This window comes from Echeneis naucrates, chromosome 14, assembly GCF_900963305.1.
Source record: "Echeneis naucrates chromosome 14, fEcheNa1.1, whole genome shotgun sequence".
Taxonomy (NCBI): domain Eukaryota; kingdom Metazoa; phylum Chordata; class Actinopteri; order Carangiformes; family Echeneidae; genus Echeneis; species Echeneis naucrates.
Window position 1 is genome coordinate 21547031 of NC_042524.1, and position 16723 is coordinate 21563753.

Below are 16723 nucleotides of genomic sequence, written 5' to 3' on the forward strand. Positions count from 1 at the left end.
GTTTATTTTTTCCTTCTGTCCCTGAATGCAGCGGGTTGTCTACAGCTCGGGTTCAAGAGCTCTGATGATGCAAAGTATAAAGGCTGCACTTTGTTGTTATGCTATATTGAATAAATTGTCATTTTAAACCAACTGGTCGTTTAGTGTTGGCAGGCCAATCCAAGTGGACTCCAGATAATCATGAGAATGGCCGGCTTTGGACCCAAGGACCAACTCGTGTCATCACAGCTTATTCAGAATGTGCGGCGTTTGAAATGAGTAGCTTGGCTGAACCAGTGCCACCTTCTGGTGCTTCCTTTAATTCTGAGTTCCGTACTTCCGTGTACTCGTTCACAGACACTGGGTAGGTAGTTCACGCCTTTTATGTCGTCATGTAGAATTCAAAACTGAAACATAGGTCTACTGAACAAGTATACAAGAAATACAGGAATGTAATGTCTGCTATAACCAATGTTTGTTAGTGAGACAGCACAACAGCTAATTTGTGGTTGGTATCGTATCTTCTATACGTGTAAAAAATGCAAAACTTACAACAGCAAATAAAAGCGATCATACTACACTTCTCACGTGGACTGTGAGACAGCGCCATTTAGACACAAGGCGCAGCACGAGAATAGCCAACCCACCTCCGTTACGTCACCGAAGAGTTATCCAGCGCACAGACACACTCGTTATTATTTAGAGACGGGGCGTGGTTACACAAATTAACATCATGGATACTTTGAATGCATGATCAGAGTGGCTACGTCTCTAGGACCGGGGTGTCGCGGTGTCACGACAGCTTCACACTGTGTCGTTGTAGCACAGTCTAAACTCATGCTGGGGAAGGTGTTACCTCCCGCGGTGAAGAGATGCTGTTTTCCCCTGCTGGCGACCGTGAACCGTTTTTTTCTCATAGCCTGGATAAAACACTGACAGGTGTGTAAACTGTTCATCCCGACTTATTGAAGTATTTGCATTTTGTCTAACTAGCTAATGTCCATCATGAGTCTGTTCTGCATGAAGTTTAACACCATGACCGGTCAGATATTTTGTTGAACTCTTGGATCTATGGATTTATAGCAGGCTTGTGCTTTTTCACTCGGCAGTGGCAGCAGTGTATTACATAACAGTGTTGGGGGTGGGACTGTGAAGTCTGCCAGCGAATGATTAATCAACTTCCTCCTGCTTACATTACATGACAGCCTCTGCAGCTCACTTCAGAGACCTATACTGCAAGTGCTAAGGAGAGTTTGAGTATTTTTAACCTGTATTTTTAAACTTTTAACCTGCATCACTATTACTGAAATAATTTGTGCTCATTAATTTTCCTCAATTTCTGAGTTAATAGTATTTTTTTTTTTTTTTTACTTTAATTTGTTAGTGTCATGTCACTATTTGTTGGGCCACACATGAACTGATTTTGGATCATTAAGATGTAACAGACCAATGTGTAAAATAGAAGGAAAAGCACAGATCTGTCATTTAATTTTGCATTTTCATAGTTGTTCACATATTTCACTAACAATGGACATTTGATCACAAATCACCAGTTTTTCAAAAATACACAAATCCTCACTTGTCATTTTTCTTTGAAAGGTATTTTGGAACTCAACTGCATTTATCTGTCTTTATTCTAGAGGTCACACTGATGTCAAAACTCCTTCTCATGACCAACAAGTGAATAGTTTTTAACTTTGTTTCTGTTGTGTTTCATCTTTTTTTGACAAATGTGTTTGACTATTTTGCCACCACACTGTTACTATAGGCAATGACTATACAACACTGACACTCAGGCCTTGTGATGCTTTCATTATCTGGGTCGACTAATATTTGACACCATCAGATTATCATGTGTAATTGCAACAGGATGTCAATCATGGGAATTCGTCAACCTAACTGGTGAACAGGAGACAGGGTCATGGTGTGCTGATGGTCCTTGGGAGTGAAGACTGCCTTGTGTGGTCTGAGCCAACAGAAGAGAAACTGTTCAGGGCATTAACTTGGCTTCTAATTCCCCAGATCTTAATTTGGGCTGTTTTAGTGGAAAAGTGGGATTTACACAATATAGTAATATAATATATAGATGGGTGGATAGATTCAACCCTGCTGAAAACTGGAGCAGCTTTTTACTTCAATCACCAAAACACCAGATGAGGCAAAACATTTGGTTCCTCCTCCTCCAAGACAGTTCAGAGACTCGGAGAATTAATATAAAGCAGGACTGGGGTTTGAGGGATAATTGAATTGAAGAGTCAATTATGTAGTTATGTGTTTCCAGTTTAATCGACCTGTTGTGTTTAATGTTGCATTACATGCCTAAATCCTCAGTCTTAATTTAATTTAGTTTTCAAACTTGTCCAATAATCTAATATTTGTAATATCCACTGCTGTTTCATCTCACCCACTCATTCATGTTCTACCACTCATCTGTTTTCGGGTTGCACTTGGGGTGGGGGGCTAGAGCCAATCCCAGCCAATGCTCCAGAGACGGGGTAGCCAGTCTATTGCAGGGAAAGCACATAGACACAATTGAACCAGGAAGAACAAGCAAACTCCACACAGAGAGGCCCCTGGCCTGGGAACCAAACCCACACATTTCTGGCTGTGAGGCATCAGTGCTAACCACTATGCCACCATGCTGCCCACTGTTTCATCTCAAAGGTAAAAACATGCATTGTTTGTTTTACTATTCAGAGTTTTTGAATGCCAAAGGAACAGGGGCATTTTGAGGAGCGGGCTGCCCATAGCACTTCCAAGAATGCCAAGGATAAGAGTAACAGTGCCACTCTGCGGGCATACCAGAATAGGGCCCACATACAGCCATCTGGAGCAGGTGACATGAACAACTGCACGTTGCACTGTGACTCAGAGAAGGACTCTGGATACTCAGGTGAGCAAACCCTTTACAAAGCTTTACAGATTTGTTTACATTTTTTGCAGAAAAATTGTTAGTAGGTGTTTGGGGAGAAAGGGCTTTTGAATCAAGTTGACCAACAATCTGCTGGTTTGTCTGACTGAGAACTTGATAATCTCTGTGACCAAGCCCTTTCTTCTTTGAGTGCTTAATTCGGCCCAGCAGCCATCTCTGCAGGTGCCCTGGTTGTTTCAAAAAGCTTCGATTTAAGAATTATAGGGGGGACTGTGATATTTGGTATCTTCAATGCTGCAGATATTTTTTAGCCTTCACTGGCAAAAGATTTTGTCTTCACAGGTCTGAATACTTTCAACTGAGTTTGTCTTTCCCTTGTGTCCCTTCTCTATCCACTCTAACACTGGATCCCCCACTTCAGAGGCTGGCTCAGATGCTGTGCACACTGACGTAGAGGACCAGCGCAGCGGTGTGAGCAAACCTCACAGGGAAAGCAGCAAAAACTTAAATAACAACAGTGTGAATGCTGCAGGCCATAACACGCCTCCTTATGAGGAGCTTGTCCCGATTTACATAATCAAAAACCTGGTCGTTAAACCGGTGAGAAAATTCAGTTACAGACATACTTTGTCAGACAATCTGCTTTGTCATGTCATAACCTGAGACCGAAGTACAGGGTTAGTTGTCAAAATATCCACACAAAAATGAATAACATTGATTTAATGACTAAAAAACAGCCAACAAGCAGCTGCTGGCTGTGGACAAACACCTATTGACTGTATAGTATCTTAAGGCTTAAGCTAGAGCTTGTTTCATTGCAGATTCATCTGACAAATATTTTGCAATTTAACCTTTGTTTTATTTTATTCTTTCATCACAAAAAAGTGAAGTAACTCTAAAGTGACATTTTCAAATGTCTTGATTTATTTGACTAACTAGTCCAAAGCCAAAAGATAATTTAAGTTCGATGTTATATGATGACAGCAGATTTTCACATTGAAGACACTGTGTGGTGTTTGTTTGATGTCTTCTTGAAAAAAAAATTGCCTTTACACTAAAAAGGGCAGTCTGTTGCTCCTCAAAACACAAAATAAAAAAGTAACGTGGCCCATTTTTAATACAAAATTGTTGATTAATGTTCATAGCTTGGACATGTCATAGTAATTTATAAGAAGTATAGCTGAAGTTAAAACAAATGATGTTTTTACCTTTACTTGGTCTGGCCTTAAACCTCAGTGATCTTTAAAAAAAAAAAAAAAATAACGTTGCAGCATTGTGCAGGAAATGGTAGTCAGGTTGTGCTGTCAATTATTTGTGTGTCCTGCTGCTTCATTGCCTTGTGACTAAAGTTCTTCACATCTTTTGCCCTCTCTATCACTCTATGCTCTAATTGCTGCTCACATATAACCCTGCTCACAACCTCCTTGTGGTACAGTCTAGACAAGAACAGCTTCTGCATGGGCCCCTGGCATGGGGTAGGGCTTGGCACGCCCTTTCCAGTGCCAAAGCACCCACCCAGCTCGTCCTGATCCAGCAGCCAGCAATGCCTGTTTCCTCCACTACTACTCCAACTCCATCATCTGATCAAGCTGCACCAGATCGTGTTAAGACAGAAGGCAACCGCAGGAACCAGAACCACAGTATCAAGAACTCATACCTCCCAATTCTGAATTCCTACCCTCGTATTGCCCCGCATCCAAGGAAAGAGAGCCATGAGGGAAAGGCTACACTATGGGTGGAAGGGGTTAAGGAGACTGGCAGTGAAGGCCAGAGTCACAGTAAGAGAGCATGCATTGCGGAAGAGAAGAATGAAGCTCTATCTACCACTAGCCATCTCCTGAAGCCACAGCAGCATCAGAAGGAGGGTAGAGTCCATTCCTCTTCCCAATACAAAGGCAGAGGACGGTATAGCTCCTTTCCCATATCATCTCACTCTCCACTGCCAAGCAACGCATCCTCTCCCAAGCAACACAAGTCCCACCACTGCCAACAAAGCTCAAGTTCCAACAGAATGGGTTCATCCTCTGTGTCCAGCTCCCAAACACCCTCACCTCCTTCTTCATCTAACTCACCATCATCCTCCTCTCCATCTCCCTCCTCCTCAACAGCTCACAGCCCGTATCGCCTGGCTCCGGACAGCTATTCCATACGCCAGCGCCGTTTCCTCAACACAGCTGAGATCCTGAACCAGTCAGGCCTCTTGGCCATCACACTCCGCACCAAGGAGCTGCTGGAACAAAACGCGGCCACAGAGAGAGAAATTGCCCAACTCCGTCAGCACACCCATCTCCTGTGTCAGGTGGCAGAGGCCAACCAGAGAGGGTTCAACAATGGCTCAGACAGTCTAGACAAACTACTCCAAGTCATGAGTGAGTCAGCTTCTTACCCCAACTTAGACATAGACCAACTTAAAGTGCTCAGCAACAGCCATCAACAGAGTCAAACTAGAACTGAGAAAGACAAGGAGAAAGATAACAATAAAAGAATGACTATGACACTCATCAACCCACTGCAGGTGGTGTCTTTACATAAAATAGATCATGGAACATCACCTCCCTCACCGCTGTTTGCCCCCTCACCATATCCAGAAGACACACATCATGATAAATATTCTCTGGATATCATGTCCACCTCTGTATCTTATCTCAGGTCTGCTCTTGAACGGGGAAGCAGACAAGAAATCAAGGAAGTAAGTGATCTTAACTAGTTCAACACAGTAATTTTCTCCTTTAGCTTCTTGGAAACGAGGACATGGCATGGAATTGTGTAGCTAGCAATACAGGAGAGCATGGCTTTTGATAAATTTATGTCATGTCTGGAAGCATTTGTTGAACTTCTTGAGAAACCATGATTACACATTTTAAAGTTTAGAATGAACAATCATTTTGCTTATGGCAGAGAATTTTTTTTTCTGTCCGTCAGGTGGTGACATACAAAGTCAGTCTGACATGTAACAAGAAGCAGTGACTTTAACATGTCAACAGGGAACTAGAAAACATAAATCATATACAGTACTGTTGTGATCATTAATCAAACCTGTTGGGGAATTTCCAGCATTTATGACCTGATAACCCTCTGCTGACATGTTCGTCCTGCAGAACCCAGAAATCTCAGCGCTTGTTTTAAGTGAACAGATTACTGAAACAATTCATAATCTGCATCATTTGCAAAAATTGACTTACAACATATTTGTTGCTTTTCTTTTCCGACTTGTTATTTGAATAATCTGAATAAATGTTCATTATTTTCGAGAAAATATGTTATTTTTTGGTGTAATTTGAAAAAAGCTTTTTTTAAAATCACAAAGGATCAAATTCAGTGATGAACATATGATTTGTAAAAATTCTTGAGTAAACTCTGATGTTAAACTGTGTAAGCAATCATAACAGTTTGGTTGAGATGATACAGTACCAATTTGGAACTAATGATTTTTTTCACAAAAATCTAGTCAAGTAAGGTTTGTTTTGTTTTGTGTGTTCCATCCTGTTCAGATACTAAGTGCATAGGCAGGTTTAAACCCCTCGAGCACTGGAGACATGGGAATGACTGCTAGGTCTCTGTAGATCATTATCATCGCTTGATTTTTCTTGGCATTATTAAATTACTAGCATTCTTTCTAATCAGTCATTTTGGAATGTTGTGTGTGTGTGTGCGTGCGCCTGCGTGCATACAGGTCTGTGATTTGGTTTTCTCATACATATTTACTTATAAATGTAGTTAAATATATGGCTATTGGATGTAGATATGGGACAATGATTTCACCGTCTGATACATCCTAATCAGGTATATGGCAAAAGGACTCTCATGTTTTTAGACACAACCTGAAACAATAAATCTTCTCTCATTAAAGAGCATATCTTCTGAGATGTTGTCATTCATCCTATTGTGGTTAACCCTTAAATGTTAAAGCAACAACATCAATTAAGGAGAGTCACAAATCTGAAGTTACTAAACTACAGTCAGTCATTTCATCCAAACAAGGCTATTCCCTACCTCATACTACAGATTATGTTGGATACCTAGCCATAAACCTGAGCCTAACTAAACCTTTTTTTACAAAAATTTTTAAGAATGATTTATACTATCCTCCCTTGGCACCTAATGCTCTCCCTAAACTTGCCATTAAAAGGGCCACTGATGTAAGAATAGAAGAAGAACAGGTCAGCTGCACTTATGACCTATGACAGCCTGTGTGTTGACACTTATTGAACAAAAGAATACAGAGTAACTGATTGAGAAAGGATAGATATCATAACATTAGAAATAATGTTCACAAAGATTTTCATGCCAGGGACTTAAAGTTAAAATAAAATATATAAGTGAAGGAATACTATGTTTTACGTCTGTTTTCAGTTTTATTTTTTTATTTTTTATTAGGTGTCATTGCTTACCTAATGACCCCACGACCTGGAAAGGGATAAGTGGTAGAAAAGGAATGAATGAAATTGAATGCTTACTTAATCAAGAACATATTGTCATGATGTTGCACATACACATACACAAATGACAAGAGGAAGCCATTCCGGTAAAAAACGGCGAAGAGACGGCACATCTTTTTATGTATCAATGACGGGACCAGGTGAAATCCAGCAGGAAGCCCAACCCCTGATGACCCTGATCCTCAACACCAAGGCCAACACCAGAGTAGGCACCTGGAACGTGCACACACTGTTCCAGTGTGGTTGCATGGACCAGGTGCTGAAAGACTATCACCTGGACATCTTAGGTGGTAGTGAAATGAGGTGGACTGGGTGGGGCGCCTCATGTTTGATGGAGCAACTGTTCTTTACTCTGGGAAACAAGACCACCATGTCCGTGGAGTTGGCATCATCCTCTCCAGCTGTGTGACAGAAGCATTAGTTGGATGGAAGCTGATGAACGATCACATCATCATCACTCCACACCAGACATGCCAAAGTAACCATCGTGCAAGTCTATGCCCCAACCGAAGTTGCCCCAAGGGAAGACAAGGACACCTTTTAGTCCTTTTAGCTCCAAACTGTCCTCGAAGAGACCACCAGCTATGACATCAAGATGTGGATTGGAGACTTCAGTGCAAAACTGGATAGCAACAAAAGGGGCCTGAACACCACAGTGGGACCACACGGGTCTGCAAGCTCCACTAATGACAACGGGGAGGGGCTAATATTGCTAAACACCACCAATGGTCTCAGGATCGGCAACACCTTCTTCAGGCACAAGCGAATCCATAAGATGACCTGGGTTTCACCAGATGGCGAAACCCAAAACGAACTGAACTACATCTGCATCAATACAAGGTGGTGCTTGTTATTGCTAGTTGTCCGTTCCTGCAGAGGTGCAGATGTAGGATCAAATCACGTCCTTGTGGTGGGTAAAATCAGGCTGAAGCTGAAGAAGGTGCAAAAGGTGTGGCCATACGCGGTGGACAAGTTGAAAAACACCAACATATCAAGAAGCTACTGTGAGGATCTGAGTTCGAGGTGTTACAACATCCATCAACCATCAAGGAGCAGCGGAAGGCGTTCTCCCATGCCGTCTCTGAGGCTGCAGAGTCAGTTTTAGGCAGAAGAAGAGGTAGCAACAAAGAAAGATGGAAACAAAGAACAGACAAGACATGGGAATTGATAGATGAAAGGGAGATGGCCAAGCTAAAAAAGAGAACAGGAGTGGAGGCACTGGAGTTGGAAGGTGGAAAATGAAGAGTACAGGCACCTAGACAGGGAAGTGAAGAAGAGCAGCAGAAATTACAAAAGAAGGTGGCTGGAGGAGAAAGCAAGAGAGGCAGCAGAGAAGAACAACATGAAAACCCTGTACAGGATTGTGCGGGAGCTAACCAGCTCAAGGAGCAGCTCCGGTGTGTCCATCAAAAGCAGGGATGCCAGGGCACTTCTGAGTGGCAAAGAACAGGAGGTGTTCTTAATCAGTCACCACCTCCCACACTCTCTCAGTTTTGACCGGGAAACACCAGCTCCAACTCTGAACGTTAGTACAGCTTGCCAGGGCAATCAAAAGCTTAATGAGGGACTTAATGAGGTATCTGCCAAGCTGTTGAAGCACAGCCAGGAGATCATTGTGGAGAGCCTTACCCACTTGTTCTACAGGATTTGGCATACTGAAGAAGTTACGACCGATTGGAGACGAGGGGTCATTGTGACTCTGTCTAAGAAGGGAAACCTCGCGGACTGTAACAACTGACAGGCATCACACTGCTGTCTACACCGGCAAGGTATTCTGCAGTGTGCTCCTCCAAAACCTAAAGGATGAGGTTCATATCAACTTGAGGGAAAAGCAAGCTGGCTTCCGGAAGGGAAGGTCCTGCTCCGAACAGATGTTCATTCTTCACAGACAGCTGCCCTTTGACAGCATCCATCGGGAATCACTGTGGCTGATTGTCCAGCTATATGGAATACCATGCAAATCTGGCAATATCTCCAGGGCCCTGTACCACAACTCCACTTGTCAAGTCAAAACCACCAACGGCACTACCGATGACTGTGAAATTGTGACCGGTGTAAGACAGGGCTCTGATTAGTCATGAACACCTTGCACTCCAAACGATGATCAACAATCTCCATGAGCAAGGGGAAAAAGTTGGCCTACGGATAAGCTAAGAAAAGACCAAGGCTATGACCGTTGGACAAGACCAACATCTTCCACCACTCATTTTAGACACACGTGATATAGGGTACGTTGAGAACTTCACTTATCTCGGGAGCGACATCTTAAGTACAGGAGATGTGGAGAAAGATTTACAAATCAGGATCAGCAAAGCTGCAGGAGTGTTCCAACAGCTGAATATCTGGAACATCTGGCCGTCTAAAGCCGTCAGTACGGCCACCAAGCTGCGCCTTTATATGTCAGTGGTCATCCCAACAGTGACTGACGCCTGTGAGACATAGAGGAAGACAGCCAGCATCACCAACAAGCTGGATGTCTTTCACTGACGTTGCCTCAGATTCATCTTGAGGATCTCCTGGAGAGACCACATTACCAATGAGGAGGTGACAAGAAGGGCAGGAGTGCCATCTCTGTCTGACATTGTCATCATCAGGAGGAAAAGAATGATTGGGCACATACTCTGGCTACCAAGAGAGCGACTGGCAAGTGTGGCAATGGACTGGATGCCAGAGGGTGGAAAGAGGAAGATAGGGAGGCCAAAGAAGGCATTGAGACAGACAGCCAAGGAAGATCTAAGTGAAATGGGTGTCAGCTGGCATGGAGCAAGAAGGATCACCAGGGATCAGAGCAAATGGAGGGAACTTGTCGCCCAATGTCCCAATAGGAACAGGAGGAACTAAGTACGAAGTAAGTAAGTTGCACATATTAGTAGTTAACTAGTTCTTAGATTTCTCCAACAGATGGCAATGCTATCCAGAAGTTGTTTTTTATCAAAACAAACTACTAGTAAGGGAAAGAGAGGTACAACATAGTCAACCTTTTCACAAACATATTTAAACTAATTCCAGTAGCACAACACCACCAAGAGGAAAGATAAAAAAATTACTGGTTTCAAATCCTGGGGTGTTTGTGGGTAAGGATTATATGGTCTCGCTCAGATTGTGTGTGTCTCAGGTCTCTGGCCCTGAATGGAGTAGCAGTGTACATAATGAGTGGGTGGATAGAGATCTAAGTATGTTTTCATCTGGTCTTTGTCCAAGTCCAAGAAATTGATTGTCTCTCTTAACAAGGATGAACGTGTGTTTTAGCGTATTGAGGTTTTAAACTCAGAAGGAGATAAAGCTTAACTATGTTCCTTACCCTTATTAGTTGCTCTTCATTGGCTGCCGGTAAAATACAGAGTAGAATTTAAAATCCTTCTGTTAACATATAAAGCTCTTAATGGCCAAGCTCCATCATATCTCAGAGACCTCATGGAGCCCTTGGATGGAGGTTTACTTGTGGTTCCTAGAGTCTTCAAGAGTAAATCAGGAGGCAGATCTTTCAGTTACCAGGCTCCTCTTCCATGGAACCAACTTCCAGTATTGGTCCGGGGGGCAGAATCTTTAGCAATTTTCAAGAAAATGCTTAAAACTTTTTTGTATGACAGAGCTTATAGTTAAAAAGTTAAAGTCCACATACTCTTTAGCTATGCTGCTATAGGCTTAGGTTGTTGGGGGAAGGACTGAGCAGCTTTCTCTCTCCCTCCCCCTTGCATGCGCTGACAATAACCACGTTTCTTAAAAATCACTGTTTCTCCCAGTTCTAAGCATGTGTACTGCATTTATATCCATGTTTTCCTTAAGTCTCTGTCTCTCCCAGTTCCTCTCCTCTCTCTCCCTGTCCTCATCCTGCAGGTGGTGTCTCATCGCCATCCCATGTTCCTGCAACGCCTGCAGCTCCCACATCTTCATGAATTCTGTACTTCACCTCATCTCCATTAACTTCATGCAGTATCATGTTCCTGCCTACAGCTGTTTTGAATATCCCCCTCTCCTGCTCTCATTCTCACCCAACACTACACCCCCCCCATGCCTCTCGCTCTTGCTTTCTCTCCCTCTCTCTGTCTCTCTCTCCCACTCTCAACCCAACTGGTCGAGGCAGATGGCCACCCCACCTTAGCCTGGTTCTGCCCAAGGTTTCTGCCTCTTAAAGGAAGTCTTTCCTTTCCACTGTCACCAAGTGCTTGCTCATCGGGGGATCTGTTTAGTCTCTTTAAATCATTTTATAAAGAGTTTGGTCTAGACCTGCTCTATATGTAAAGTGCCTTGATGTAACTTTGTTACAATTTGGTGCTATACAAATAAATCTGATTTAATTTGATTTGACTTACCCAGAGAATGTATTGTCGATAATCAAATACCAGTAGAAGCAGGATGATGTGCTGTTACCAGGGCTTGCTTAATGCCTAACTGTTAATTGTAGTTTTTGTTGCCACTACACTACTTTTATAAAATTTGTTGTCACTTTGAGTGTCTCTTCACTAGGACTAGAAAGTGACAGTGAAAGTGATTTTTCCTGTCACAAAATTGAACATATATTAATTGCCACACACATTAGTTGGTGGGGCCACCACTGGTAGTTGTCTCAATGATGTACACTACATTTCAGTCTCTCTATCTGGGTTTTTTCTGTCCACCACAAGAGAGTAATATGTACACCTTCTCGTCAAATTTGACAGGTCTTTTGATCTTAGTTGACCTTTTGACCCCTCCGGTCTCCACCAATGAGATCGTTTCCCGCTCGTAACCACTCCCCCTTTGTTTTCCATGCCCCAGGCGATGAGGTCACAACCAATCAGATCATTCGAGGGCGGGGCCGAGTAAAATAGTGGCAAATTCATTTCGAGGTTGACGGTCAAAGAGGGAGGACGTGTTTTGCTAGAGTGAAAGTGTGAGTATGTATTTAAAAAAATATTCAGACATAGTGTTTCTTTACAAAGAGGGAGTACAAAACAATCATCATGTGTTTTCTCCGTGTGAAGGGGTTACTTACTAGGGTCTTTTGCAATTTTCGTCCGTTGTTCAAACTTCGGTTGTAATGAAAGGAGAGGAGGATACAGAGTGTTTCTCTTTCTGTACTCAGGGTTGACTGGAGAGGAGGTCAGTTTTCACCCACTGATCGGTCCGTAACCAGCCCCCTAGTGTGTCCACACCCCTGAGGTTACAACCAATCAGATAATTCGAGGGCGGGGCCGAGCAGAACAGCACTCGATTCATATTGAGGTTGACGGGGTAAGAGGGAAGGACGTGTGTTGCACTGAAAGGAAAAAGAAAAGTGTTGTGAATAGTTTTTTGCGAGGGTAAGAAAAAAAAAATGGCTGAAAACAACTTGAGATCAGAATCTGCCGCCCCGAACGTGGTGATCTGCGAGACTCCTGTATCGAGTTATCACAAATTACGAGGAGCTCCGAAGAAGCGGGTGACGTATTTGTGTCTGATTCAGACTCCGGCACCCGAGGCAGAGAGTGGAGACTGTCGGATGGAGGTATGTTCAACTATACCTCTCCAGAGATGTGTTTTTACCAGTTGGAAAAAGATGAGGTTTACAGCCCGGCGGGATCGAGAGCGACACTCACCTCAACAGACTGGTCAGCGTTGACGTTGGTGGGCGTAACAAATTTAAAAGTGAATGGTGTGAAAAAAGAAGAAGAGGGCTCATCAGGAGTTCCGAAAAAAAGAATTGTGTGGGAGACCAAGAACACCCCGTTGGGTCGATGGTACTACAGAGCCGCCCGTTGGGTGAGTGAAGGGTGTGAGGACAAGTTTGTGTTGGAGTATTTCAACAACGAGTGCTAAAGTGTTTCAGAGATGTTTGCACATTATGTTCAAGAACTGGTTGAGTGTGATGGAGGAATACATGGAGAAAATTAAGACTCTGTTTGCGAGCAGTCAGAGTTTCAGAGACATTCTGCTGGTGAGAAAAATTCTGGTGTATTAGACTCCACCCATTCCACGCCATTGGTCTACGAATAACCCCTCGGCCTCCTCCTCCTTCTCCTCCCGACCAATTCCAACACGCTTACACAGCGTGCTAGTAACTCCGCCTCCTCTCATCCATACTTTAAAAGGAACGAGGAGAACAAGAAGATAAAATCATGTCTTTCATACCCACAACGCTCTGTCCGCTAAGTCCTCGTCCGCCGAGTCCTCGTCCTCCTGGGACGCTGACTTTGCGGTCTCGCAGGAAAAGACATCTGACCCGCATCGCTCCTTATCCATTGATCGGATATCACGCAACGCTGCCAAATCCCCGACGCCTACACAGATGGCTCCTGACACACCACCTTCCCTGACGGCTACGCAGATTGCTCCTGACACACCACTTTCCCACAGGCGAGCCAATCTTCGACGGAAAGCGCGGTGGAGAGAGGGGATGTGACCGACAGACTGCTGTCCGCCGTTCTTTTGAACATGGTGAAAGCCGTGGTGTCTCATCTGCTGAACCACGTCATCTCCGTTTTTCATTCGGAAAACTGCTACGGCTGTATCACCAACCACCCCAGTCAGAGGGAGCACGAGTGTCTGGAGGATGCGCCGGACTACTTCTACCTGAAGTACTTTGAGCAGATGAACGAGAGACTTTGGACGGCTAGATTTGTTCCCGCCATCGCCGCGGCCTTGAAAAATCGCTCCATCCAGGTGGAGGGTGAGAGGATCCAAGGTCTGGCAGAAGCCTTTCTCAACGATCTGAAATTCAAAAAGTGTGTGAACGAGAAAATCGCCGACCTGTACGATAAACTGGTCGAAAAAGGAAATGCTCTGGAGTTGAAAAGCATCGAAGAAGCCTTCACCCTGTGGAACGGCAGAGAAGAGTTGAAGAAATGGGGGATTATTGTGGAAAACTGACGGCGCATTTGGAGGATCACTGGACTACCGGCTGGTTAGTCTTCATTTTAGAAGGGGTGATTGAAAACACAACAAATGATATTCGTGTCAATGAAATGAGAAAGAGAGCGGGGATGTACCACCTCTACTGTTACACAGACATGGTACAACACCAGGTGGTGGGTGACGCTTACGCTCCTCTCTTGAGAATCATCGATGTGCAGGGAACGTACAGAGACGTGGTCACACAATATTTCAACCCCGCTTACTATCTGCCCGTGGCCAAGAACCACATTGAAAACATTCGCATAGAGATTAAATCGGATCAAAACCTACCCGTCGATTTCACCTTCGGCAAGACTGTGTTGAAATTACATTTCAGGCCCGTCAAAAGTCTTTCTGGTGTATAAAAAAAAAAACAGACCCTCACCGTTTTGTGAGTTATTACGAAAATCAAGTAGGGGGAGCGCTGCCTGGCTTTTACAGGTCCCCTGTGATGTACGGGTGAGGTATAGGCTCTGTATTTAGCAAATTATTTCGTTTTGTAGCGCCTTTGGTGAGAAAGGGCTTTGTGTTCGCTAAACCTCACATCAAAACAGCGGCCAAAAACATAGCCTCCGAAGTGTTTACCCGCACTGGGTAAATTATCCAGCGGCGGTGGGCGAGAGAGCCCCGGATCTCGAGAGGGCGCCGGAGGTATCATGGTTTTGGCTAGAAGATCTAGGAAGAGACCTCCCTGGGAGCGTGTTGTTTTGGGAAGGCCGAGGGTAAAAAAACGCAAAGGAGGCCCCAAGAAGAAATCAGTCGGAAGAAACCATCCTAAAGGGAGGAACTTGCGCCCCAGAGATATATTTCATTAGGAAAATAAATATAAAGGATGGCCTTATTACACCACAAATCGAGTGAATGCAGTTTGGCGGAGCTGGATTTATTTTCAGCGCCCATGACCCAGCTATCTATCGATGAAAAACTCTATACGGAGGTTTTGCCTTTGTCAGCGATTACGGACGGCGGCCCCATAGAGTTTTTTATACCGGGAGACGGTGACAAATATCTGGATCTGAACGACACCTTGCTGCACCTGAGGGTAAAAATCGGACGGTACGGACTTGGCCAACGACGCCCGCGTGGGCCTGATCAATTACCCGTTGAATACAATTTTTAGTCAATGCGACGTTATTCTGGGAGACAGATTGATATTGCAATCCAGCGCCACTCACCCGTACAGGGCCATGATAGAAACCTTACTAAACTATTCGGAAGACGCCTTAAAAAGTCAGTTCAGCACGGCCTACAAAGACACGGCCGGTGCTATGGACTCGGTGGTTGTCACCAATGGGCCCAACAAAGGCCTGTGTGAGAGGGCCGCTTTTACCTCCGAGTCCAAAGAAGTCCACCTGCTGGGACCTCTCCACACTGACATATTTTTCAGCGAGAGGCTTCTTTTGAACGCGGTGGATTTGAGAGTCAAGCTCACCAGAGCCAGTGACGCCTTCAGCCTCATGTGCGCCGGTGACGCCACCTATTGTTTAAAAGTGCTGGGAGCCTCTCTGTTTGTGAAAAAAGCCACCGTGGCCCCCGCGGTGCGTTAAGGACACGCCGCAGCCTTAGCAAAGGGAAATGCTCTCTATCCTTTGGCCCAGGTGAACGAGAAAACTTATTCCATCCCAGAGAATTCTCGAATATGTAACCAAGAGAATCTATTTCTGGGGACCATGCCCAAATATGTTGTTTTGGCTATGGTGCACCACGAGGCTTTCACGGGGAGAAGAGACTTGTCTCCGTTCAATTTTATCCACAATGACGTAGAATACACTGCCTTGTGTTGTGACGGCCGACAAATTCCGGGCAAAGCTTTTCAACCTCAATTTAACCGAGGCGTGTCCGTCAGAGAGTTTTACAACATGTATACCGCCACAGGGAGATATTTGAAAGATTTACCTCTAAGCATCAACAGGGTAGAATTTGAGCAGGGCTACTCTCTGTTTGTCTTTAACCTCAACACCGCAGAAGACGCCGACGCCTTATCCCCTGTTTCCAACGGAAATTTAAGGCTGGAAATGAGATTCAGGGTGCCATTACCTCATACCACCACCCTGATTGTTTACGCTTGCTACAAATCTATTTTGGAAATCAACTCCAAGCGACAAGTGTTGGTGGATTACTACTAAAAGTCAAACCGACGCAAAAATGAATAACTTTCAGCTGGAAAGTCTCATGCATCGTTTACCGGGAAATGTTTTCTGCGGGGTTTGGGCCTTGGATCAGTTGCCTTTACTGATGTCATCTTTCACACTCCCCGCCTACATGATTGTGAACACACATCCGAGACACAAGCCCGGAGAACACTGGTTGGCCCTTACACTGGAAGAAGACGGAATGGGGACTTTTTTCGACTCTTTTGGATTCATTCCTGATTTTATATACTACCCTAAAGACATTTTAACATTTTTAGAAAAACGGTGCAAAACCGTGTCGTATCACGGCAGACAGCTGCAACACACCTTGTCTACGGCCTGCGGCCAGCATTGGGTTTAGTATTTATGTCACAGACCTGCGGTTTAACTTTTGAAAATGTTTTATCTTTGTACGGCGGTGAAGACCAGGCATTAAAAAATGATGAAAT

General features: G+C 44.2%; 1 protein-coding gene across 4 annotated transcripts; it reads left to right on the forward strand.

Annotated features, from left to right (window-relative positions):
- The first annotated feature begins 674 nt into the window (after positions 1-674).
- Positions 675-10710, forward strand: LOC115054540 (CLOCK-interacting pacemaker-like). Of its 4 annotated transcripts, none has more exons than XM_029519802.1 (4): positions 675-918; positions 2677-2872; positions 3306-3451; positions 4287-10710. In XM_029519802.1, the coding sequence occupies exons 2-4, from the start codon at positions 2686-2688 to the stop codon at positions 5556-5558; spliced, it is 1605 nt and encodes a 534-aa protein (XP_029375662.1). In that variant the 5' UTR covers positions 675-918; positions 2677-2685; the 3' UTR covers positions 5559-10710. The 4 variants fall into 4 exon arrangements, with proteins under 4 accessions (XP_029375662.1, XP_029375660.1, XP_029375661.1 ...); XM_029519800.1 differs by having other exon boundaries at positions 676-918; positions 1089-2872; positions 3273-3451; positions 4287-10708; XM_029519801.1 differs by having other exon boundaries at positions 676-918; positions 1185-2872; positions 3273-3451; positions 4287-10708.
- Positions 10711-16723: the final 6013 nt, after the last annotated feature.